The sequence below is a fragment of the Brassica napus genome, chromosome A3 (assembly GCF_020379485.1).
Source record: "Brassica napus cultivar Da-Ae chromosome A3, Da-Ae, whole genome shotgun sequence".
Classification (NCBI taxonomy): domain Eukaryota; kingdom Viridiplantae; phylum Streptophyta; class Magnoliopsida; order Brassicales; family Brassicaceae; genus Brassica; species Brassica napus.
Genome location: NC_063436.1, coordinates 20,254,468 through 20,279,710, shown reverse-complemented (window position 1 = coordinate 20,279,710; position 25,243 = coordinate 20,254,468). Strand labels below are relative to the sequence as shown.

The following is a 25,243-nucleotide window of genomic DNA, read 5'->3' as shown; positions in this document are numbered from 1 at the left end:
CATTCTTTGTCTATGTAAATGCATTGACAATGTAAGCTCAGAGATTCTCGAATCTTTCTACTATTTCGTTGTTAGTGGAAGCATAGGTTTCTGCATTCTTATGTTGCAAGTATGCTTAACTTTTGGTGCCCTTAAATGCTTGATTAGAATATTTCTAATAGCACACAAAAATTTTATCTATATTTTACACCAAAATAAAGTAATTATATTATAGAGTTGGATTTGCTCTAATGGTTCATTATATAATAGAATAAAATATAAATTAATGTTATTGTTTTACTTTATATTTAGAATAAAAAAGTAACATTACTCTATAGAGTGAACCATTGAAACAAATCCAATTATTTTATAGTGAAATATAGAAAAATTTGTGTGTATTATCGAAGATGGTCTTAATAAGCAGTTTTAGTTTTCATATTAGTTTTAATAGCATAACCCTCAAAACCGAAGACCGAACAAAATAACTGAAGTAGATTCATCATATTGGCTTCTTCTGCTTTTGTTAAAACCACTGTCATTGACAAAAGATAAAACTAAAAATCAAAACAAAATCAGAATGGGTACCTTTCCTATGAAACAAATGCATATAACCAACAACAAAAGTGGGAGAATTACAAAATGCTTTGTATAACATAAAACTCAGCATGGTGTCTCAGCGTCGCTCCTCGTTTCCGTAGGGCTATACAACGCTGATCTATTCCTCGGCCTGTTCTCTTCCAACTGCTTCACAACCTCTTCTATACTCGGTCTAACCGTCGTAACAGGAGCACAGCATCCCATCGCCAGCTTCAACGCATGAACCAAACCTTCCTCAATCGGACTCCTGATCCCTTTCATCGCCTCCAAGTCGAAAACCTCCATCGTCGTCTCCTCCAACACCGCGGCTTTAACCAAAGAAGGCAGATCAACATACTCTCCACCGTTCCTCCCACTCTTCCCAGGCTTCTTACCCATCAGTATCTCCAAAAGAAGGATCCCAAACGCGTAAACATCGCTCCTCGGATTGCATTTCTTCATCTTGTGAAGCTCAGGCGCCTTGTATCCGTCTGATTTCGCCTGCGAGACGATCTCATCCGCCACCGCTTGCACCATGATCTTATCAAGCCCAAACTCAGTTAGCCTAGCGAAGAAGAAGTCGTCCACCAGCACGTTTTTCGATCTTATATTGCCGTGGATGATGGGAGCTTCTTGTCCGGTGTGTAGATAAGCAAGTCCTCTCGCTATTCCCAACGCAATCTTGTGTCTCCTGGCCCAGTTCAAAGCCGGCTTCCCCGGTTTACTTTCTGCACAATCATTCAAACAACACATGAATACTTTTTTTTTTTGAATTACCAGGAGGTTCGGGCAGAATCAACATGTAATATTAGTTTTGTCCCAGTGGTCATTCGAACTAGGGACCTCTGATAATGAGAAAGAAGACGAATGATGTTGTATAAAAAGCAGATTATTAATCTTTTATATATGTTGATTAAAAAAATCTTATATATATATATAGCTCTCTCCTCATTTCTCCTGCAAACAAAGGAGAGAGAGCTTCAATATATCCAACAATGACAGTCTCGAGAAGCTTTTTCGCTCTCTCAGCAACTGGTAATAATTCTAGCATTCTTTGTCTATGTAAATGCATTGACAATGTAAGCTCAGAGAATCTCGAATCTTTCTACTATTTCGTTGTTAGTGGAAGCATAGGTTTATGCATTCTTCTGTTGTAAGTATGCTTATCTTTTGGTGCCCTTAAATGCTTGAGTAGAACATTTTTAATGGCACTTAATATTATATGACCAATGATAATATACATTCTATTTTATTATTTTTATTATTGGCTGATTTGTGATTAAGTAAATAATTAATGATGTTTTTGTTTAGAGAATAAAAAAAGTAATGATTTTTTAATGTGTGTGCATATTCTAAAACGATTTATATTAAAAAAATAGAGGGAGTATATATTCATCATATAAGCTTCTTCTGCTTTTGTTAAAAATTGGAGATAGTCTTGCAGTTTTAGTTAATTGCATAACCCTCAAAACCCAAGACCGAACAAAATAACTAAAATAGATTCATCATATTAGCTTCTTCTGCTTTTGTTAAAACCACTGTCATTGACAAAAGATAAAACTAAAAATCAAAACAAAATCAGAATGGGTTCCTTTCCTATGAAACAAATGCATATAACCAACAACAAAAGTGGGAGAATTACAAAATGCTTTGTATAACACAAAACCAAACTCAGCATGGTGTCTCAGCGTCGCTCCTCGTTTCCGTAGGGCTATACAACGCTGATCTATTCCTCGGCCTGTTCTCTTCCAACTGCTTCACAACCTCTTCCATACTCGGTCTAACCGTCGTAACAGGAGCACAGCATCCCATCGCCAGCTTCAACGCATGAACCAAACCTTCCTCCATCGGACTCCTGATCCCTTTCATCGCCTCCAAGTCGAAAACCTCCATCGTCGTCTCCTCCAACACCGCGGCTTTAACCAAAGAAGGCAGATCAACATACTCTCCACCGTTCCTCCCACTCTTCCCAGGCTTCTTACCCATCAGTATCTCCAAAAGAAGGATCCCAAACGCGTAAACATCGCTCCTCGGATTGCATTTCTTCATCTTGTGAAGCTCAGGCGCCTTGTATCCGTCTGATTTCGCCTGCGAGACGATCTCATCCGCCACCGCTTGCACCATGATCTTATCAAGCCCAAACTCAGTTAGCCTAGCGAAGAAGAAGTCGTCCACCAGCACGTTTTTCGATCTTATATTGCCGTGGATGATGGGAGCTTCTTGTCCGGTGTGTAGATAAGCAAGTCCTCTCGCTATTCCCAACGCAATCTTGTGTCTCCTGGCCCAGTTCAAAGCCGGCTTCCCCGGTTTACTTTCTGCACAATCATTCAAACAACACATGAATACTTTTTTTTTTTGAATTACCAGGAGGTTCGGGCAGAATCAACATGTAATATTAGTTTTGTCCCAGTGGTCATTCGAACTAGGGACCTCTGATAATGAGAAAGAAGACGAATGATGTTGTATAAAAAGCAGATTATTAATCTTTTATATATGTTGATTAAAAAAATCTTATATATATATATATATAGCTCTCTCCTCATTTCTCCTGCAAACAAAGGAGAGAGAGCTTCAATATATCCAACAATGACAGTCTCGAGAAGCTTTTTCGCTCTCTCAGCAACTGGTAATAATTCTAGCATTCTTTGTCTATGTAAATGCATTGACAATGTAAGCTCAGAGAATCTCGAATCTTTCTACTATTTCGTTGTTAGTGGAAGCATAGGTTTATGCATTCTTCTGTTGTAAGTATGCTTATCTTTTGGTGCCCTTAAATGCTTGAGTAGAACATTTTTAATGGCACTTAATATTATATGACCAATGATAATATACATTCTATTTTATTATTTTTATTATTGGCTGATTTGTGATTAAGTAAATAATTAATGATGTTTTTGTTTAGAGAATAAAAAAAGTAATGATTTTTTAATGTGTGTGCATATTCTAAAACGATTTATATTAAAAAAATAGAGGGAGTATATATTCATCATATAAGCTTCTTCTGCTTTTGTTAAAAATTGGAGATAGTCTTGCAGTTTTAGTTAATTGCATAACCCTCAAAACCCAAGACCGAACAAAATAACTAAAATAGATTCATCATATTAGCTTCTTCTGCTTTTGTTAAAACCACTGTCATTGACAAAAGATAAAACTAAAAATCAAAACAAAATCAGAATGGGTTCCTTTCCTATGAAACAAATGCATATAACCAACAACAAAAGTGGGAGAATTACAAAATGCTTTGTATAACACAAAACCAAACTCAGCATGGTGTCTCAGCGTCGCTCCTCGTTTCCGTAGGGCTATACAACGCTGATCTATTCCTCGGCCTGTTCTCTTCCAACTGCTTCACAACCTCTTCCATACTCGGTCTAACCGTCGTAACAGGAGCACAGCATCCCATCGCCAGCTTCAACGCATGAACCAAACCTTCCTCCATCGGACTCCTGATCCCTTTCATCGCCTCCAAGTCGAAAACCTCCATCGTCGTCTCCTCCAACACCGCGGCTTTAACCAAAGAAGGTAGATCAACATACTCACCACCGTTCCTCCCACTCTTCCCAGGCTTCTTGCCCATCAGTATCTCCAGGAGAAGGATCCCAAAGGCGTAAACATCGCTTCTCGGGTTGCATTTCTTCATCTTGTGAAGCTCAGGCGCCTTGTATCCGTCTGATTTCGCCTGCGAGACTATCTCATCCGCCACCGCTTGCACCATGATCTTATCAAGCCCAAACTCAGTCAGCCTAGCGAAGAAGAAGTCGTCCACCAGCACGTTTTTCGATCTTATATTGCCGTGGATGATGGGAGCTTCTTGTCCGGTGTGAAGATAAGCAAGTCCTCTCGCTATTCCCAACGCAATCTTGTGTCTCCTGGCCCAGTTCAAAGCCGGCTTCCCCGGTTTACTTTCTGCACAATCATTCAAACAACACATGAATACTTTTTTATTTTTTTTAATTACCAGGAGGTTCGGGCAGAATCAACATGTAATATTAGTTTCGTCCCAGTGGTCATTCGAACTTATGTTGGGAATAATGTTACCATACCGTGCAACAAGTCATGTAAGCTTATGTTGGGAATGTAGTCATAGATGAGAAGCTTCTCTCCTCTCTTCCCCTGATAGAAAGCTCTCAAAGGAACCAGATTCTCGTGCCGAATCCGCCCTAACTGCTTTATAACAGGCAGACAAGAGCTTCTGTCCTTGCAAGTACCTTCTCTCAACAGCCTCAACGCAATATTCCCACCATCACTAAGCTTCGCCTTGTAAACCGTACCGTAGTTAGTCTTCTCCATGACTTGCCCCGTCGCGTTCAAAACCTCCTCCAACGTCAGATTCTCACCGCCTTGGAACACAACTAACTTCCCTTCACCCTGACCGCCACCACCATCAACCTCATCTTCTTCGTCGCCTTCTTCCAAATCATCTTCACTCTCTATACTACTCTTCCTCTTCTTGTTCTGCAAGTACCCTATCAGCAACGAGGCCACAACAACCGCTCCAGACATTAAACCTATCACCAGTCCAGCAACAGCGCCAGGACTCAACCGAGAGGTGCCTAGACACGGCTTCAAAGGCAAACCACAGAGGCTGGGACTGTTCCCTTGGAAAGACTCAGCTCCAAACTTAGATTCACCGAAAAAACTCGGCAGCATCCCACTAAAGTTATTGTGAGAAAGATCGAGAGTTTCTAGCTGTAACAACCCCAAACCATCGGGAACAGAGCCTTCAAAGACGTTACTCGAAAGATCAAGCATCTTCAGAGCTTTAAACTTTGTTACATACTCAGGGAACTCGCCTGAGAGCTTATTACCACCCAAATCAAGAACTTGGAGACTACCACAAGTCGAGTTCGGCAAGGCGGGCTCAGGCAAGGCCCCGGAGAAGGAGTTACCGTGAAGCTTTAATGAGACGAGGTTCTCGCAGAGGTTCCAAATCGACGGAGGAAAGGCGCCGGTTAGGGCGTTACCGCTCAGGTCGATATCGGAGAGAGAGGAAGCGTAGCCGAGCTCGAGAGGGAGGGGCCCGCTCAAGGCGTTGATGTTGAGGAAGAGGCTTCGGAGCATGGAGAACTCGCCGAGCTCTCCGGGGAGGGAGCCGGTGAGGTTAGCGGAAGGGAGCTGGAGAGAGAGGAGGTGGAGGGAGGAGTCGTTGTAGAGAGAGAGGTTTGTCCATTGGGTTGGTGGTGAAGAGAGGGCGGTGCATTGGAGAGGGGAGCCGTCTGAGAATACCCATTTTACCCCTCTCCATTGGCAGACGGGAACAGATGAGTTCCAAGAAGACAAGAGGAGGCTCTCGCTGGTGCCTTGGAGGGAAGGTTTGATTTTTCCCACGAGAAGCTTCACATCGGAGGAGGTGGAGAGAGAGTGGGAGTTGGGAATGAGATGGAAGAAGAAGAAGAAGACATGAAGGAATCTCAGTGAAGCCATGCCCACTTCTGAGAGAGAGAAAGGTGATGGGTTTGTGTTTTTTTCAAGACTGCTAGTACTTTGTAGTGGAAAGAGAGTGTGTGGACCGTTTTGTAATAAGCACTTTGGTCAAAATAATGTAAACGGCTATGATTCTAACTTAGACCAGATCGATTGGTAACCGTTGGATGTACCTTAAAGTTGGTGTGTTTTTTTCTTTTATCAGAAAATTAAAAAAAAAGTGTTTCAAAGCGATGGACAAGAATGGTATAAATCTACTGATTACTACTGATTTTATAAAGTTGCTTTTCTTTGTCCCTTTAATTGATTAAACCATTAGCACGCTCAAATTTCGAATCAAGACTTTTTTTTTCTGCCAAAATGATAAAATATGTTTGTTGTTGTTAATCAGAGTGAAGTCTTTTCTGTGATCTTGGATCTTGACCGTACATGAGTCATGGAAGACGAGAGATAAGTGAATCAACGGTGGATGAATGTCAAATAGTTATGGTTTCGAGAAGACAACAATGTATTGTAAGAAACCAAGGAGTGTGGGAAAAGAGCCAAATTTTGAGAAAAAAGGAAAGATGAAGCAGAAGTGAGAAGTAGTTTTTTTTTTTTTTTCCGTCAATAGATTTTAGATTACTGGGTCAAAAACCCTAATTAAAAACATACAAGAGCCCAAAAACACTGGGCCAAACACATTAAACAAACTGGGCCTAAAGCCCACCAACTAGAAACCCTAGCACAAGCAAGACATCGCCGCTGCGCGGACACACGCTACGGCACCGACGACGCACTCACTCGGAATCAACACCGGGAACCAACCATCGGTTCATCCGGAACGCCGGAGTTCACTGACTCCACACCATCACCACCGCTAACCGTCTTCGACAGAAGTGAGCCCAAAAACGGAGAGTATCACTCGACGAATCGAGATCTCATCCGTCGCCAATCGTCACAATCACCGAGAAGAAGACATTTGCGGGGACCGTCACCTTTAACCTTGATCAAGCTTCGAACTTCCTCCGACGTCGTCACCACCAAACCACACCAACCAACGTCAACAGCACTAAAAAGAAAGAAAAACAACTAAACCCTAAGAAATTAACCGAGGGGACTGGCCGACGGCGAGGCAAGGCATGGAGCACCTTCACCCCTCGTAATCTAGACCGACGACGGCAGAGCTAAACGTAGCCTCCACCTCGCGGGGACCTGAACCGGCGACGACGGAGCTTACGGAGCCTCCGTCTCCCGGAGACAAAACCAAACAGCCGCAGAAAGCGTTTCACCGCACCTTCCTCACCACGACCGCGCCTTTACAGCAGAACCAGATCCACGAGACGACCTTCTTCCATAGCTCAGGCAAGGCGGAAGAGGGAGGGGACGTCAGCAAAGCGAAGATCGAAGACTTTTTTGGTGGTTTTAGGGGCTCCGGTGACGGCACGCGCGCACACACGCCGGCCGATCACCGGACCCGAAGATGGATCTGCTTTTCTTCTCTCTCTTCTCTCTCTGAAACTAGCCTAGTTCTCTTTTAAGTGAGAAGTAGTTTTGTCTATGTCCTTTTGTGTATTGCCTGTTTTCGAAATTTAAACGGTAGCAATCGAGTACACGGTCGCAATCTATAAAAACATTTTAGAGTATTGATTGTATTTGTATCACTTACAAATAACAATGTAATATCCTATTCATGTTGATGAAATGTCGTTATGGAAAAAAGTTGATCCCAATCAGTTCAAACAAATTGTTAATAAACTTTTTTTTTTGGTTTTATCAGACTTTTTCTATAGACTTTTTTTTTCATATTAAAAACTGATTTTTAAATTAAACAGGATCGAGAAAGTTTGATTTCACTCACTGCTCTTTGTTGCAAGTTGGAAACGTATTTAACGTCTAAACAGTAAGTAATACATACGAGTTAGTTGAATAAAAAGATGAGTAAAGAATAGATCATATTGTGATCTCGCTTTTTCTCTTCTCTCTCTCTTCTCTTCTCCTCAAAAGCTCTCTGAACTTTGGCCTCGCTTCTTGGCTCCGGCGGTCGTCCTCGGCGCGCGTGACCGTCGGGAGCCTCCTCTCCTCCTCCTCCTCTTTTCTCTTTGCTCCGTTTTGCCTCTTTGCGTCTCTCCGTCGATATGTGTGATGTTGTGGTCGGAGCTCTGTCACGGATTCATCTAGATCTGCTCCGGGGGGGTTTAGATCCGAGGCTTGTGGCTCTTGACTGGAGTATCAGCGAGGCGGTGGGGGTCTGGGGCGATTCGGAGTCGGCGTTTTGGTGTTCAGATCCGGATCTCAGTTTTGCCTTTGTAGATCTGTGGTGTGAACGGAGATTGCGGCGGGTGTTGTTGCGGCGGTCTGGCTCCGGGGCTTCTCGTGTTGTTTTCCGAAGTGTATCTTGCTTCGTTGTGGAGTGGGGTTCCAAGCTTTCCCAAGACGGAGACTTGGCGTCTCGTTTCTGTCAAAGGTTATGTCTTGTGCTCAGGGGTGATGATGGCGGCTCTGCCATGTCAAAGCGTGCACGTTGGATATTGTGGCTGTGTGGTCATTGTATCTCCGTGGTTTGCGCTTGCAATCGAAGTTTGGAGGTTCAGGATCTGTCGTCTATGGCTGCTCTCTTCTCCCTCTCTGGTATTGCTCTCTCCTTGTTTCGTCGTCGTCACTTGCAGGTTCGTGTTGCTCGGGTCTTTGTGTCTGGAGCCTTTAGTATCGCATTGTTCGCTGTTCTCCGTCTATATGGCGTGGTGGTTACAGCACAGTGCGCAGGTAAGAGCGGGTCCATGTTCTGTGTACCCGGAGTGAGGGTTCGGTTCGAGTTCCCGATTGGGTCAATTGGATTTCTCGGATCGTTGTGGCGACTTACTTGAGACCGGTCATCCCAGTGCGTGGTGGTTCTCTTGGACTTCTGCGTAGGCCGTTCTCCTCTTTCTGCAGGTGCTGATGTTCACGGTCTTTGCTTGCCTCTCTCTCAGCCGTTTTGGCCCGTGTCCTTTTGGGTTCGCGGTCCGGTGTGGCGGTCTCCGGAGTCGAGTCGGGTCTATGGCTTGTTTGGCTCTTGGTTTCTTGTTACATGAATAAAAGCTCGACTTGCCTTGCGCTGTGGTTGGCCTCGAGTTTTTGATGTCTGATCGAGTTGTCTCAGCTTTGGAGGTCGCCCGCGAGCTGTTCTTGGTTGAACCTGATCATAAAGAGCAGATCATCGGGGAAGCCAAAATTACCGGGTTCTGTCTCTCGATTTAACTGAGGTTTTTCCTTTTGCGGCAAGCGGGATGTTCTGACTCTGTCTAGTCCAGCGGTTAGATGTCTTTCTTGTTGTGTCTTTACTGTGTTAGGTTAATCCGAGTATTGTTTAGTTTTTTTGTTTTGTTTTCCGATTCTTGTTTTCTCTGTAATTTTGTCAAAAAAAGAAAATTGGTAATAATATCTTAACATTTTTACCAAAAAAAAAAAAAAAAAGATGAGTAAAATGAACTGATAAATGAATAAAGATTGATTTCACTCATTGCTCTTGAATATAACAAATGAAATCATTCCTTGAGCTTTAATGTTTTAAACAAATACTTTTTCCAATGTGTTTTTTACTGGCGAGTTATTTTGTTAAAATAGATACTGAATGTTAAGTATCTCTAAATAGCGAGAACACTAGAAATCGTCAAAGAAGTCAAATTTGATCATGTAATAAAAAAGTCAAATTTGATCATAATAATAAAGAGCAATTTTACATATGTTCACCAGATATGAATCTCATGCAACTTTATAGAAGAAGAAAGATAAAAACACAAGGAATCTCTGATTAGATTAAGACACAACTATGTCACGTCTTTATCAACAACTAAAACTGTTCCATTCCCACGCTGCTCCTTTTGTAATCAATCAACTTCACTTTCATAACATCAGACATTCTTCATCAATTCCACCTTTTTTCTCAATAAGTCGTATGTTTTTAAGTTTCAGCTCTCTCATGAGTCATGCCTCAGTAATAGGTCCAGGGGAATGTCGATAATCTTGAATCTCTATTATTCTATGCTGTGCAGTTTTAGTTTGTTACTTAAAATTTAATAATATGATATTGTAAATTTTACCACAATACTATTAAACAATTAAAATTTTAAAAAAATCACATTAACTTTTCCTTCCGATGTGTGTGTGTGGTTGGGGACCTGGGGTGGGAGGGGGGAGGGTAATACTGAATACAAGTCCCAAATATCATGACCAAAATTCCTTTTTGTCATTCCTGTACTGTGCCTCATTTTATTAGTTGTGCAACCTAAAACTCCATAAATTCAGCCTAGTAAACAGCGAATCCTTCAACAACAACAAAAATTAGTCTAGTTTTGTGACTTCGATTTTCTGTATCCCATTTCTTTTCTTTTGTTGAAGGTTGTACTACTAAAATTAAGGAAAAATACAATGTTTTACAAGGCTCGTAGGCCCAAATGGCTAAGTAACCAAACTTGAATCACAAAAGTAGTTAGCCCATATAAAACAGACTAACACAATTATCCGGTCCATGACAACAGCTGAACCAATGGTCGAACATTAAAGAGGGAGGAATGGTTTTTGTTGACCAGTGCATGTCAATAGTTGCATCCTTTCTATAGCAATTTGGGGATGCTCTGGAAGATTCGAGATCATATAAGAGCATCTTTATCCCTGTCTCTTAGATAGGTTTCTTAGTGTAATTGGGCTTTAAAAAAAAAGAAAAAATGTAATAACCACAGGAGACGTCTCTTGATTAAGCACTGGAAGAGACGCCTCTTCTCTTCCTCTCTTCCTCTCTCTCTCTTCCACTCTGTCTCTCTACACTCCCTGTCTCCTTCCATTGTTAAGGTTTCGTTTGTTCAAAGTTTTATCCTTTTCATCTCAATTCTTCTCTGTAATCATGTAACAATCAGAGGAAATGGATTCCAATTTATGGATTAATTGTCTTTTTTTTTTGTCTGCGAGGATGGTATCGCTAAGCTGGAAGCACCACACGCTAATTCAGGCTTTGTCATTTGCTTTCAACTTACTTCAGTTAGCCTCCTTCTCTAGCTGAATCTGAGTTTTTATTGTGTACTTGGTTAGTTGATGCTGGGTTGTGTATGAGTAGTGACTAGTCGCAATAGTTGCAGTAAAGATTCAATTTTTGTGTATGCACACAAGAGTTTCTCATGAGTAGTTGATTATTTGAGAGACAGATGCAAGATGCAATTTTTGTTGTTTGTACTTTGTAGTTGTACATATATCTAGTTACAAGAATACTGGTAGTTATCTTTTATGAGACCCTTCATCATTCAGCCGTTTTTAAGCAAAATCTTATTCTCAGCGTTTTGTATAGATTCAAGGTGTTTTGGTGACAAAGTGACAAGAATTTGAGATGGGTTCTGAGAATTTTTTCAAGGCAATAATTGGTTCAAAGAAAGGGAAACAAACAAAGGTACGTTTCACATTTGGTGTGATCATCAATGCAGATGAAGTTCTGTTTTATACTAGTGTTGACTTGGCCTTCCTTATGACAGGGACTTTCTACTGCTATAAAGTCAAAAACTTCCAAGAAGAAGGGTACTCATGCTTCATCACTAGTTGTTTGTAGCGAGGATTGGGCTGCAACTAGAATCCAGACTGTTTTTTTCTTGGTTTTATTTTTCTTGGTGCCTGTAGTAAGGTGCTTACATCACGGAAGTGGCCTTCCATTGAGCTTTCTCGAACCGTTATTTTTTATGATGCTTGAGATGTGGTTTCTTGCAGGTACGTGTCTCTGTGATAAGTAAAAGGCGTTGTCTTTTAAGTCTCAAGGCTTAGTTTTGTTTTCATGAACTTGCAGGTGAAGGATCTTAGCTTGTTGATATGATGAGAGAAAATATATATGAAGCAAAGTGTCTGTCATCCGATACCTCAAGAGTAACTCGTCCTTCTTAACCTTTGTGAGTGTGGATACTCTTTACAGATTTAGCCTTGAGTAGATTTCTTTTTAGCTGCCTTTTGTAAATAGATACTTCTTGTTGAAATGCATATTTGATTATCTGTGTGTTTACATATATAATAACAAATTTGTGTTGAGAATGTTTTATAATTTTTTTTTTAAAACCATAATTAAGAGACTTGCAATAAACCACCTAAATGTTCAAATCTCTTTCTAAGTCTCTTAAGTCACTTTTACACTTTAAAAACTATTAAAAATTAATTAAAAGACCCTTTAAGGGGTTTAGGGATAATGATGCTCTAACAGTTCATGTTTTTAATTGGGTTCTTATTGGGTTTGAATTTTCAGTATTAAAACATCTTGCTTCATTTTTTTCTTTTAAATAGAGCCACTTCGTAATTTAGTTGAATTTCATTATAATCATACTTTATTGTATAGTAAATATAGAATAAGACGTCCAAAATAATTTTCACTATTTTTGAATTAATTCTATTTTTATTCCATTATACAAAGATATGAAATAGTGTTTCAAAAAAGAAATACAAAGATATGAAATGAAGTTGCGTAAGATTTACTTGAACTATTTGGACATTAAAATGAAACATAGTAAGATTAGAGAGTCTTATATTCGAAATGCCCTCGAAGTATAACTATAGCTACCCGTTCACAACAATCCCGATACGTAAAGTGATAAACTCTTTACACTACAAATCATTATCCATGAAAACATTACACACACAAACCATTCACATCAGAACGATATGTCAGCTCAGTGCATCATACGTGAAATAAACAAATTTACAACAACAAAAAAATACTGTAACGATCTCCCCTGAAATATAATACAAACACCATTTCCAGAATTAATTATCTCTACAACATCCTTAAGGTGACAGGAGGTATTTAAAACATCTCGAGAAAAAGGAAAAATGGAGTAAAAGTTGGACCTCGACAAAAACTGCTTTAATCATAAACCTCCGTCGGTCCACGAGATCCCATGCATGCACGAGAAGTGGCACACTCAGGTACGCTGCCATTTTTTCCTTTTCGTCTCTTTATTATTTCGTACATAATTAATAATAATATTTATATTGTTTTCTTTTCATTTAACTGCTTGAGAAGTTGGTGAAGCGACTATATTTGCCGACGGAGAGTTGTTGTTAATGCTCCTCTGCGACTTGCTTTGTCTCTTCGTTACAGCTGCTGACGACGACGGAGCCTCTGACTTTTGTCCCGCTGGTTGTCTTACTTTAACCCCTCGTATTAACTGCCATAATATCAAATAATTACGAGATTTAATTATGCTAACAAAAAAATGATAAATTTGAATATTATGAAAAATAAAGAAGATAAATGTGGTGTTTCTTCTTACATATTTTCCACACTTGACATCGGAGTATATGACTATGAAGTCACCTTCTTGGAGCCCATTTGTTTTCACAAAATCGCCTGTAAACATGTCAAGAAAAAACAAGTTATATATAAAATTAAAAAAGAAAAACTATGTAGAGAAAAAGAAAAATTTAGTAATGAATGTTGTTTTCTGAAGATCGTACCGGTGTTCTCGAGGAGATACATCCTACTTTTGTTGTTCGGCCAAAATCTGCATACCAATTAAAGAAGAACGTTTCATGAATAACCGAAGATTGGCCAAGTTCCATTTCTTGACAAATACACTAATAAATTCATTTAAAAAAAATCAAAATGAGCAAGTTCACTTATTTCGTAGTTACCTATAGCGCAGGTTCCAAACACGAGAGGTTCCAATGTCTTCCATGGCCAGAGAGATGCCGTCTCTTGCCTCCAGCTCCGGCAAGTGCGTCTCAGCTTCTTTCTGTTTTAGATGAAATAAAATTTATAAAAAGAGAGAAATTTAATAAATAACAACAATTGACAAAATATTTTTACTTGTACGTAGAAACTAATATATATAAAAAAAGGAAAACAAAGGTTCCAAGAAATTACAAGCAAACTCACTTTTGGCAAGACGATTCTTCCGAGATTACCCACGTCGCTTTGCTTCAACACTTTCTGCAAGAGAAACCGCAAGTTCTTTTCTGGTTTCCATCCCTGAAATTAAACAAAACACACCCAAAACATAGAAACAAAATCAAAACAAAAACACTCAATTTACATAGCAAGTATAAACAATATCTGCTTCATCCATTATAACAACATGTGCAATTTAACCACTCTTTGCATGTAGCTAAAAGTACTTAAAGAGAAGGACGAAATTGCATGTACAGTACCTGCCGGCGATCTGGTACCACCTGCTGACGTGGCATAACAGAAGAAGAGCCAGCTCGGTCCATGGTGGGCAGCTGAGTCTCCATCGCCGGTAGTTGAGATGATGATACCGGCGGTGGCATGGCAGGGACATTAGGCCAATACATCCAAGTCCCGCCCGTGGCTGTAGTAGGTACATGGTTAAGCTGGGGATCCACCGCACCACAGACTTCTCCGATTTGAGTCTGGTTTTGCTGATTGTTGTTGTTGTTGTGTCTATGGTGGTGAGACAAGAACCTCCTCTGTCTAGCCATCCTCTTCTTCCTTGCCTCTTTAGTAGCTGAGGAACACAAACGAAGCAACCCCTGATCTCTCATCTGTCCAGAAGAAGGAAGATAAGGATATTGATACGGATTCATGTTGTATCCAGTGAAACCACCTCCAGGGTCTTGAAATGGAGTATACTGAGGGTTTGGCATAGTGAATTGCTGAAGTGGCATGGGACCAGACTGTGGTGGTGGCCACGTCGGTGGAGACTCGAGTAATGGAAGATACTCTTGAGGCGGATAATTTGGAGCAGGCATGTATCCATAACCCGGATCCGAAACAAAAGCCGGTTGTTGTGGTGGTGGTGGCTGAGTAGGTGGCGGAACCCACGTGGACGGTGAGAAACATGTTTGATCAGAGGGTGGGATTAGGTTAGGGTTTTGAAAAGGATCTTGTTGATACGAGAGGTTGTTGTTGTTGTTGGTGGTGCGTCTTCTTTGTAGATGATTAGTTTGGACCCATTCAAGAATCAGCTTCAAAAGCTGTTTCATTGCTTCTTTCCCACCCCCTAGCCTTTTAGCCGCTGATTCAATAGTTGCTTTCTTTATCTTCACTTTCCTCAGATCATCAGCTGAAACAGTCTCCTTGTTGTTCTTTAGCCACTCCAAGAACACAGCCGCAAGATCATCCTCTTGTTCCAACGAAGGATTCATCACTTGCATGTCTCCTCCACTATTATTATTATTATTATTATTCTCCAACATTGGAACAACGATCTTGTCTTCTCTCTCGAGCGTTTGGTCCATCAAGTTAAGGTTTTGCGTGTCCTCATCTTGGTTAAAGATGGCTGACGTATCAAAGAACTCGTTGCTATCGAGTAGATCCATGTACCCGAAAGTCTCCATCATATCAATGCAATCACCGCCGCCTTCGCCGCAACCGAAACCTTGAGTATTATCCAACTGAATCTCCATGGAAGCAGTGGACTGTAGTGCGGCTGAAGACTCGACATCACAGTTTCCTGATGCGTATTGGTTTTGATTCGGAGTCGGATCTTCACCGTCTGACTTCAAAATAGCCCAAGAAGCAGCTGAGGAAGTTGAGGAAGAAGCAGCGGAAGAGGAAGAGGCCGAGGAGACGATGGCGTTGAGGGGAGCTGGAGATGTTGAGGATGATGAAGATGAGGACATGCATGGGAAGTCAGGGAGTGTTGGTAGATCTCCGTAGAACATTGAAGGGTCATGGTGAACAATTATATCATCATCTTCACGATGACCATGACCATCTCCTCCATGGTCATCTAATGACCAGATCTCTCTACCGACCTCACCCATTCCATCCATCAAAACAGCCTCATCAGCGTCTCCGGCCAGTATTCCACAACCCTCCGCCAGATCTCCTCCGTTCGCCGCCACATGCAAGGTTTTCATGGTGTGGTGGATCCCTGAATAATCCTTTCTCGTGGAAGTAGAAATGATAATATCTTTTGGGGAGTGAGAGAGAGGGAAAGTTAGGGTTTTTAGTATTTTGTACGGACCGATAGGGTTTGTATGTGAGTAAGGGGGCAAAGAAAAAGGAAAAATTAACCCAACTTGGCTATAAATCTAATCCTCAAACAACATAAACTATCTGGCTATCCATCTCCATAGATATGCACATATAAACTTATATATTGCTATATAACCCTTTGAGAATCGGTAAGAGCTTGATGTGGTTGAGATTACTAAAAGAGAGAGAGAAAAAAAAGAGGATCTAAAACATATGAAGAGATCTCATCAAAGCTATTCCCATCAACTTCAGATGGACAAGACACGATTGTAATATGGTCCAACTTTTGCTTGTAGATCTGAAGTATAAGAGATGTAATTTGTTCACAAAGATAGGAATTTTGTTCTAATGAAAAGAGGTTTTGGTTTTTAGAGAGGACGAACGTATGAACAACCCAATATCTAATCAAAAACAGTTTTACTCCAAGGTAGGATATATACAACAAGACACTCTCTTCTTTTTTTATATTGACAATTATGGAGAGATAGTATAAAAATAGTATTTTATATATATATAACTATATAAGAAACATGGTTAAAAATCACCCGAAGAAGAAAGTAACTTAAAATAAGAGAGCCCCATGTGTGTTCCAGTTTGTTCCATGATATATATGGAAGTTTTTACTATACTATTATTACTTCTATGATATAAAATATCTTATTGAATGGAACCCTTTTTCTGGCCGATAAGTGCAAATTTGGTTGAAGTTATTCAGTTTCTCTTTTGCAACATTCAATTAACTCGGCGAGAAGAAATGGACAGGGACAAGAGAGGTTTTAAGAAAAAAAAGATGTAACAGTTTTCAGCATCTGATCTTTCAAAGAAGACAAAAGCAAACGTTTTAAAATACTATATGACAATATTGACAAAGATGTTGAGGTCAGCAATATTTAGAACATTTAAGGCTCAATAAAAATTTTAAAAAATTTCATATTGTAAGAAAAGACATTGGTTTTGACATTAAACGGTGCAAAAATCTCTACATAAATACACATTTTTTATTGATCAAAAGAAAAAAATAAGGAAATAGAAGTCCCCTCGTGCCGCTAGTATCTAAAGGTTGGTACAGAAGTTTGTGCCCACTCGCCATACGTTCGGCCTTGAGTGGTGAAAGCAAGCGGTGCTTCTTAAACTTTTTTTTATAAAACTATAAAATTTCCAATTATCAACTTTCTATTTCCTATGTGCAATCTCACTTTAACAAAAGCAAGTTTCCCTGTCGGTTTTAATTTATCTGCTCAAAAGATTCGAAAACTTACACTTTGCTATTGAAGTGGAAGAGGTAGTACATACGGGTTTTATCAATCAACCTGAAATTACTTTAACATACACTAAAATTCTCGTATAAACCTGAAATAATTACTGTTAGCATAATAAATAATATTTTTCTTTTTTCAACTATACTAAAATATCTATAAATTAACAACGTCATGATTTTCTAAAATTTACTAATCTATATTTAAATTTAATTTTTTTATCCGAAATAGAAAAATGTAAATCCATTTAAAAACATCATCACGAGTTGAACAATATAATTAATAATATCAGTTATCATAAGTTGACAAAAAAAATATCAGTTATCATAATAAAATAAATGTTAGCTATATAAGTAAAGTTCTATATGTTCTAAAAATGATATCTGGCTAATGTCGTTAATGTTTGTTTAATTTGAATAGAATATTAGATAACTATTAGAAAAATAATAAAAATAAAAGTTTAAATTTTTTCACAAGTTTTGGTAGTAAATTGAGAAAAATAATAAAATAATTATCAGTTAAATAAAACTAAAGATAAGTTCCCAACAAAATTTTAACTTAGTATATTATTTTTATTATATATTTAAGTATTATACAATTTTAATTCATTTGTATTGCATTATATATAGTTAAAGTTTTCACAGTGAAATCTTACTAAAATATAAAAAATAGTATTAGATTGTTTTCTGAGTGATTTAGAGTAAATTTAACAAGAACAATTCTCTTAAATTGTAATTTTTAAATTTTTTGTCACGAAATAGTATTTGAGAAAAAATATCAAAATAGCCTTTTCTATTTTTTATTTTCTAATATTTTATTTTTATTTTTATTTAAATTGAAAATTATATACCTTAACTCTAAACTAAAAAATGCTATCTTAAATTTTATTTATTTAATAATGATATATATTTATATTCTAAATACTAATATATTTTGTAACAACAAACAAGATAAAAATGAGTTGAATGCAGCCTTCTATCTTTGAGCATATTCTTGCTATCAACCCATTTCTTAAAAAAAAATCTAAATAATTATATTACATACATTGTTTATTATATATTATCTTCAAATACTTGTATTTGCATTAGATACATTCAATCCAATAATATTTTTAGTTTAGCTCTAGTTTTAGTGCATGTAAATTGTCGTGCACTTAGATATTCGTGGATTCAACCAAAAAATAGTATTTTTATTCTAAAAAGATGTATATTTAATAAGGCCCTTTACAAAAAAAAATGTATACTTGATATTTTACACATCTAAAAATATATATTAAATTTCAAATATTCTTTTTTTTACTTTTTTATAAACCATTTCTCATAATTATAAGACAATAGAAATTAAATAAACAAAATTATATTTTTTGAAGTTTATAATTTTGTTGTTGTTATCTACTATTTCTGTTTTATATTAAATTCATTGTAAAGTAAAATTTTCGTTACAATACAAATCTTGTTTTAATATTTTAATACAAAATTTATTAAATTTATTCTGCACTTTGTTTTCTATTGGTTGAAATATAATTAAGTATAAATAAAATAAATCCTAATGATAGTTTTATTAAAAAGAATTAAAAATAAATATTTTTTTAACCTTTGTGCAAAAATCTAAGATGACAGCTAAAATAAAATGCAAGAATAATAAAAATGCATTGAAAACGTGAAAATAACATTTTTGAATTTTGTTTTTTAAACTGATTTTTCTTTTTGAAACGGTAGAGTATAATTAATCATTGTGCATTTAATACAGTTTTATCTGTAGTATTATATTAGAAGTACTATTTTCAAAATAATATTACTTTTACATATTATGCTACTAAAATTATGAAACATATTAATAATTTTATTAAAATATTGTCATCTATAATTTGTTCACAGAATCTGTATGAGTATGTACAAATTGATGTAAAAAAAAAATATAAACATTTCAAAAATGAAATAACTAGAAAGATGCTCGTGTATTTTTCTTAGGCTTTAATTTAAATAAATTCTAACAACTTAGAAAATCAATAACAAATATTTTAACTCTGTAATAATGAAGATGATTCTTCAAATAATATTTTCAAACATGATTTTTATTATAAAAATCTTAATAAAATTTACTTTCTTAAATAATTAAATAATTTGTAACTAATATTAAAGTATTATTGTAAATCAATACATTCAATTATGATTTATATCATGAAAAAGTGATGATAATTTATATAAATTTCATAAGTAAAATTAGATTAGTAAAACAATTAAGAAACCTAGTTAAACAAATTATAATACTTATTTTATAATTTATATAATAATTAAGTAATTATATACAAAAATAACATAAGCTTATAGATTTTATGATTAAGCTCTTCTACGGATTATTTTGTGAAACATGCGAATTTTCGTCAAATAGATTGACATACTGAATGGAAAACTTATTTCTGTTATGAATGTTCTTTACCAAATTAATTAATTGTGATTTTCTAATATCTAAAATAAATTTAAAATTAATGTGAAAAGAGTCAAATAGAAGGATTTCCACCTTAATACTTTCATAGTAAATTGTGTAAGTAAAAAAAAAAAATATATATATATATATAAATCATACAAAATATAAAGTTTATGTTACATACAAATCTTGTTAATCAAAAAATAATTATGCTCTATAAAATCGTGATTCAAAATTTAGTTGTATTTTTAGTTAAAAATTTATATACATGTCACTATGGATAAAGTTTGAAAGGGAAAAAGTTGAGATACGAGAGATGTTAAGTATTTTGAAAAGATATAAAAATCTAAAAAGTACGAGAAGTAGATAGTTTTGGAGACTGATAATTGCTTATTTAATTAATTTATTATTATAAAATTTTAACATTTATTATTATATAATTATAAATATAAAATTAAACTATCTAAACATAAATACTTTTAAGAATCTACTTAAGTTGTTGTCAGTGCTATTTCGATTCCTTTTGACGTTTTATGTAAGAATATTAAATGCACAAGTCAAAGCTTAAAACGTAATATGTGTTTATCAAACTGATATAGATATGCGCAAATATTTTTAAAATATACTTTTAAAATAATTTACCATTACATAAGAGTAGGGACGTATATGAACTCTGATACAGTTCAAATAAGATTTTCAGAATTGTCAAATTAAAATTCAGACAATTTAGTTTAAATAGAATAGTATCCATATCCAATTCAAACCAATTTTCAATGATATATTGTGTTCAAATATTGTTTCCTCTAGTATGATGAAAACATATGTTGGAGTAAAAGTATTGATATGTTCGTTAGAACTATTTCCACTTCGCCATTTACAGCCATCTACCATTCTGAATCCAGCTTTGTTTCTTATGTTTTACTGGCCTGAAGGAATCGTCTGGCGTAACCCGAGTAGTCCATACAAATATTTGTTTATTTCTTCTTTAGAGAGAAATTAGGTCACCTTTTATTAGTTTTAATGTTGACACATTTTCGGACTTAAGCTCATATATTCTACTAGGTCCACCTTATCACAAACTGGTGAATCCTTCATAAATAGATGCCCGGAGACGCGTTTGATTGAACCGGTGTGAAACTTTCAAAGGCAGAGAACCGACAAAAAAACATTAAAACATAAAACAAGACAATTAATTGATGGGTTAAAGAGAAAATTGTACGCGACGATATTTGCGAGGAAAAGTTTCGATTAAGTGTTTAAGAAGAAGACTTTTTTTTTTTGATAACAGAGTGTTTTGATTCACCGAAGTGGTCCAGACTAAAAACCAAAGCGAGCAAAAACACTGTCAGGATGTCATCATGTAACTCACTGTGAACGGTCTTCAGATCCGTATGTAAATTTCCTAGTGACCAGATTTCGAACCGGCAAAATTCACAGCCTTTAACTCCTTTATCACCAGAATTAGAAGTCCGGATTAGGTTTTGAACGAGTGTTTCCAAAAATTATGGTTACAGTGGTGGCTTCTTGTTTGCATGTGTTTCTATTTTATTTAATGTGTAGCAGCTCACTTTGGAGACAAATTATCATATCACCAACACTAACATTTTACATAGGTATATATGGTGAATTTTTATTCCACTATAGTTATCCAGCTAATTCACCATATTTTTTAGGAGGAACCAAAAATAGTAAGACAGGGACAGATTGGTTGCACATGCAAACAAGAAGCCTTCCGTCACCATTCGTGGTTTAAGCGGCGGGTTGTCTTCACATGCTGCCATGTGTCAACATTTCTGAGTTCAAAGCAACCTTTTTTATTCTTTCCGCCAATAACGACGCTTTACCTCATCTTTAAAGTTTTCTTCGTGGACCTTTCTCTCCCTTTGCCTCATGTATTAGATTCAATATTTTTTTTAGTTCCGTTTTGTTTTAATGTTTCAATTTTTTTTTGGGTTAACATGTTTGTTGAGTTGATAACAAAGAAAACATGCTTACCAATATATTACGCATTACAAACTGATTAGTTTCTTAAACTCTTTTTTCTTAAAAGAACGTATTTTGATAAATCGGTTGATATCAAATATGCAACATAAGATCAAATTAACAATTTAATTTATATACATATATATGTGTGTATATATATATTAGATCAATATCCGCTTCAGTGATATTGTATCTGAATAAGTACGACCTATAATATTTTGGGCCGAAAAATAGGACATTAGGTCAATTCAGAATCGATAACTTAAATGGTTAACTCATACGATGTTTGAAGAAGACCAAATTTTATTAATAGCTTCGGCTATAAAAAGATACTAGCTCCTCTTACAAGTTTGTGTCTAACTTAATCCAAGGAAACTATAAATCATAAAATCCAAATTACTTTTTTGTTGAAAGAATTCAGATACCTACATGTACCGATGTACGTAGACGTACTCATACCCGTATATATATAAATAGAACATCCATACTACTAAGGTAGCGCCACGGTAGCCTCTACGCTTTGCGTATGCCTCTGCGACCTTCGCCTTTAGTTTTGTCCATTTTTAACCCGTCACGTCTACATTCACCATTTTTCTCTCGTCCCTTATGTCATCAACTTTTTTTCTTTTTGAAGATGTAGTTGCATTAAAAATAATGTCGAATATTCATTGCTTCAATGCTTGTCTTTTGTATTCGTGTCTAGTCTTCTTCGCTACATAAAACAATAGAAATGACTATAATAATAATAATAATAAATATCTGAAAGTATTTATTAAAGATATCGTAAATGAATACTTCTCTGAGGAAAAAGTTTAGCTTTTTGTATAGACTGGAATGGATACGTTCTCTGGATGTGTAGTTGTTGTGGTAATTAACGGTTAGGTGATAAAACAGTTTTAGCTTATGAGCTACGGTGACACCACCATATATTTAGCATGCATGTAATGGCTATGTAATTGATATTTTAGTTGCGTTTATTGATATTTTGCTTCGAGAAATAATTAACCAGTGTCGCTCTATTTAGCATGCATGTAATGGTTATGTCATTGATAATTTACTCGCGTTTATTAGACTTTAGTTCAAGTTCACATTATGAGCTTAGAATCTAATCTAAAATAGATGTTTGGGTCTTGCCAACATCACTTGCAGGTCGACAACTAGGTCGACAACTAGAGTCTAGATTGTTACTGCAAAAAATTGTATATTACTTTTATCGTTAGGGGAGCGAGTATTGTGGATGAATTCTCGCTACATTCTCTTCCTTAGAAAATATTTTTTTAGGATGAAACTCGATTATTTTATAGAGTTTGTATGCTTTCGAAATTTGTACGTATTAAATTTTTGTTTGATTTTGTTTTTAGTCTCTCTTTTGAATTCTCCAGTACATGTTTTTTTAAAAAAATTGGAGGTATTCTGAACTCAAAAAGAGACCTAAACTAATTTCCAAAGTAGTGGTACGATTCATAGATGGATTTTCACTCCTGATATTCAAATGGGCATAAAATAAGCATATATTCGTATGACTAAATTGGTTAGAGCATGTCTAATGGAAGTGTTTTGTCGTGACGGAGAAAATAACAACGGGAGTCGCACTCGCACATGTGAAGAGTGCAATGATGCGAAGCAAAGCTACAATGGATAAACTTGCTATTTCCGATTCTATTTTGTCGTCTTTTGCTAAGTGATTAGAATTGTGTGATTATTTTTATTCACTAATCAGGTTTGCATTTTTAGGATTTATAATTAACACAAAAAATGGAAATCGCAAATGAGCTGAGGACACAATACGTCACGAAATGTTTTGGGAAAGACGTTGCGAGTTTGACTGGGAGGAGATTGTTCAGTTATGATTTGCTAATTTACAGCTGTGTGACCAATTCCTTTGCGGCTCCTTTCCCTTCCTTTATATATTATCTACTCAAACCATGCAACAATTTCATATTTGTTTATTTGTTTCCTAACAAACAATAACAAGTAAGATAATATATTTCTATGGATGCAAACAAAAGAAAGCTAAACTTCCAGTAATGCTATTTTCTTTTTCTATTTTTGCATATAAGAAAATAGCTAAACATCAGTTGGCAAAAAAAAAACCCCATCATTTTTATGGATCATGAGAAATTCATCATTTTATTGCACATAGCCGGTCTAGAATAGAAACACAAGTTTGGTGTGCTTCTAATTTTAAATGAATTTTTATAGTCAAGTGGTCAATTATTCTCGATAATATTCATTACCACAATTGGTTACGTGTTTTGGAATATATATGTTTCAGTTTGATACTTACTGCTGACTTTAATTTGATTTTTCATAATTTTAGATATACTGGACCAAATTTTGTTTTTGCTTGAGGTCCCAAATTCCCAATCCCGTTTTGTATATATATATATATATATATGAAGTTATTCATTCTTTCACCATCAGCCGACTATTATATGTATAATTTTGCAAACTTAATTACGTGAAATTAGTGAATAAGAAATATACAGTATATTGATACTAAGGATTGGTCCGTGTTTCGTGGTGAAAATTTGTATATTTTATTTATCATTTTTTTTTGAAATGTTATGGTTATATATTATGTGTCAATTGATTATTTTTATTTTTATCATTTTCCGGTTAAGATTATTTGAAATTAAGGTATTCAATTTTTTGTCGTTTCGATTAATCAATCTTGCGATAATTTAATGGACTATATTCTATTTCATTTTTGTAGTGTGAGATCTTAGGATCTGTTTATTTTTTGTTATGCCATTTACTCTTACATGTTATTTGTGAGGCTATTTTGTATTGTGTATCTCGTCCGGACTGTGCAATTATATTTTTATTTTTCATATTAATGTTAAAATTATACTGTTAAGTTTTTTTTTTGTGAAATTCATGACGTAACATATTTTCTAAAAAAGTTTACCTTTATTTGGATACAATAACTTCAATATCTTGTTTATATATATAGTGAAAATAAACTTTTAACTCTATGACATTCATGCCTTGTTTAACTATCCTTTTTACTTTGTACAAGTTGAGAAATGTTGATGTTGGTTCGTTAGCCGAGACACATCTGTTTGTACTATCAAACTCACCTAATCAGGTAAGTAACTTTAGTCGTATATTAATTGATGATTCGTTAATAAAAGCTTAAAATGGAGTGACTATAGGTCATTTACATATGGAGTTAGTCATATCTGAACCATTGAGATAAGAACTAGGATAAAAAGGTCTATTTCAACCTGAACAATTTCCATTGTGATTTTTTATATCTTAATTTTGATACAGTGACTATTCCAACCTAAACCAAAGTTTTTTTTGAAATAAACTACCTTAATTATACATTTAAGTCGAAATCAACATTGGCCGAAATTGTTTTAGTCAACTATGCTGAGTTGGCTGCCGCACATACAATTTTGATTCAAATGACACATTATTTTTGGGTTGCAGATTGATAAATTTTAATTTATTTTTGTATTTTAATCACAAATCCCTTATTTTTAATATATTACTTTATATAATAAATTTTTATTGATTATACTTTGATTATTTAGTTCTATAACATTTTATAAAAAAATGTACCAAAATTTTAATAGAATAATATTATTAAAATAACAGATTTTGATAAAAAAAAATATAAAAATAAAATTTGATTTTATCAATCTGCAAACTAAAAAGATATGTG

At 35.8% G+C, this 25,243-nt stretch overlaps 5 protein-coding genes across 6 annotated transcripts; 1 reads left to right on the top strand and 4 right to left on the bottom strand.

Annotated features, from left to right (window-relative positions):
* Positions 1–639: 639 nt before the first annotated feature.
* LOC106359210 (putative kinase-like protein TMKL1) lies at positions 640–1,308 on the bottom strand. Its single transcript, XM_013798941.1, has one exon. It carries the CDS (start codon positions 1,306–1,308, stop codon positions 640–642), a length of 669 nt encoding a protein of 222 aa, XP_013654395.1.
* Positions 1,309–2,043: 735 nt separating this feature from the next.
* LOC106361790 (putative kinase-like protein TMKL1) lies at positions 2,044–6,087 on the bottom strand (the record flags this gene model as incomplete). The annotated part of the gene is made up of 2 exons (XM_048776602.1): positions 2,044–4,461; positions 4,599–6,087. Coding segments are annotated over 2 exons (2,133 nt in total), but the record flags the coding sequence as incomplete, so codon positions are not given.
* Positions 2,227–2,895, bottom strand: LOC125607187 (putative kinase-like protein TMKL1). The gene has a single exon (XM_048777023.1). It carries the CDS (start codon positions 2,893–2,895, stop codon positions 2,227–2,229), a length of 669 nt encoding a protein of 222 aa, XP_048632980.1.
* A 4,483-nt stretch (positions 6,088–10,570) lies between the features above and the next one.
* LOC106361789 (protein IQ-DOMAIN 9-like) lies at positions 10,571–11,962 on the top strand. 2 transcript variants are annotated; one of them, XM_048776603.1, is made up of 4 exons: positions 10,571–10,974; positions 11,279–11,377; positions 11,460–11,688; positions 11,765–11,962. In XM_048776603.1, exons 2-4 carry the CDS (start codon positions 11,318–11,320, stop codon positions 11,776–11,778), a joined length of 303 nt encoding a protein of 100 aa, XP_048632560.1. In that variant the 5' UTR covers positions 10,571–10,974; positions 11,279–11,317; the 3' UTR covers positions 11,779–11,962. The 2 variants fall into 2 exon arrangements, with proteins under 2 accessions (XP_048632560.1, XP_048632561.1); XM_048776604.1 differs by having other exon boundaries at positions 10,641–10,974; positions 11,267–11,377.
* Positions 11,963–12,678: 716 nt separating this feature from the next.
* Positions 12,679–16,479, bottom strand: LOC106361788 (B3 domain-containing transcription factor ABI3). The gene is made up of 6 exons (XM_013801591.3): positions 14,113–16,479; positions 13,841–13,933; positions 13,597–13,697; positions 13,420–13,466; positions 13,236–13,312; positions 12,679–13,130 (listed from the first exon to the last, which is right to left on the bottom strand). Exons 1-6 carry the CDS (start codon positions 15,784–15,786, stop codon positions 12,966–12,968), a joined length of 2,157 nt encoding a protein of 718 aa, XP_013657045.1. The 5' UTR covers positions 15,787–16,479; the 3' UTR covers positions 12,679–12,965.
* Positions 16,480–25,243: the final 8,764 nt, after the last annotated feature.

Coding starts and splice junctions, on each gene's coding strand:
- LOC106359210 (XM_013798941.1), bottom strand. CDS start 1,308: ATGTGTTGTTTGAATGATTGTGCAGAAAGTAAACCGGGGAAGCCGGCT.
- LOC125607187 (XM_048777023.1), bottom strand. CDS start 2,895: ATGTGTTGTTTGAATGATTGTGCAGAAAGTAAACCGGGGAAGCCGGCT.
- LOC106361789 (XM_048776603.1), top strand. CDS start 11,318: ATGGGTTCTGAGAATTTTTTCAAGGCAATAATTGGTTCAAAGAAAGGG. Junction 11,378..11,459: donor AGAAAGGGAAACAAACAAAG/GTACGTTTCACA, acceptor TCCTTATGACAG/GGACTTTCTACTGCTATAAA.
- LOC106361788 (XM_013801591.3), bottom strand. CDS start 15,786: ATGAAAACCTTGCATGTGGCGGCGAACGGAGGAGATCTGGCGGAGGGT. Junction 13,934..14,112: donor TGGTACCAGATCGCCGGCAG/GTACTGTACATG, acceptor GTTTAATTTCAG/GGATGGAAACCAGAAAAGAA. Junction 13,313..13,419: donor GTATCTCCTCGAGAACACCG/GTACGATCTTCA, acceptor ACATGTTTACAG/GCGATTTTGTGAAAACAAAT.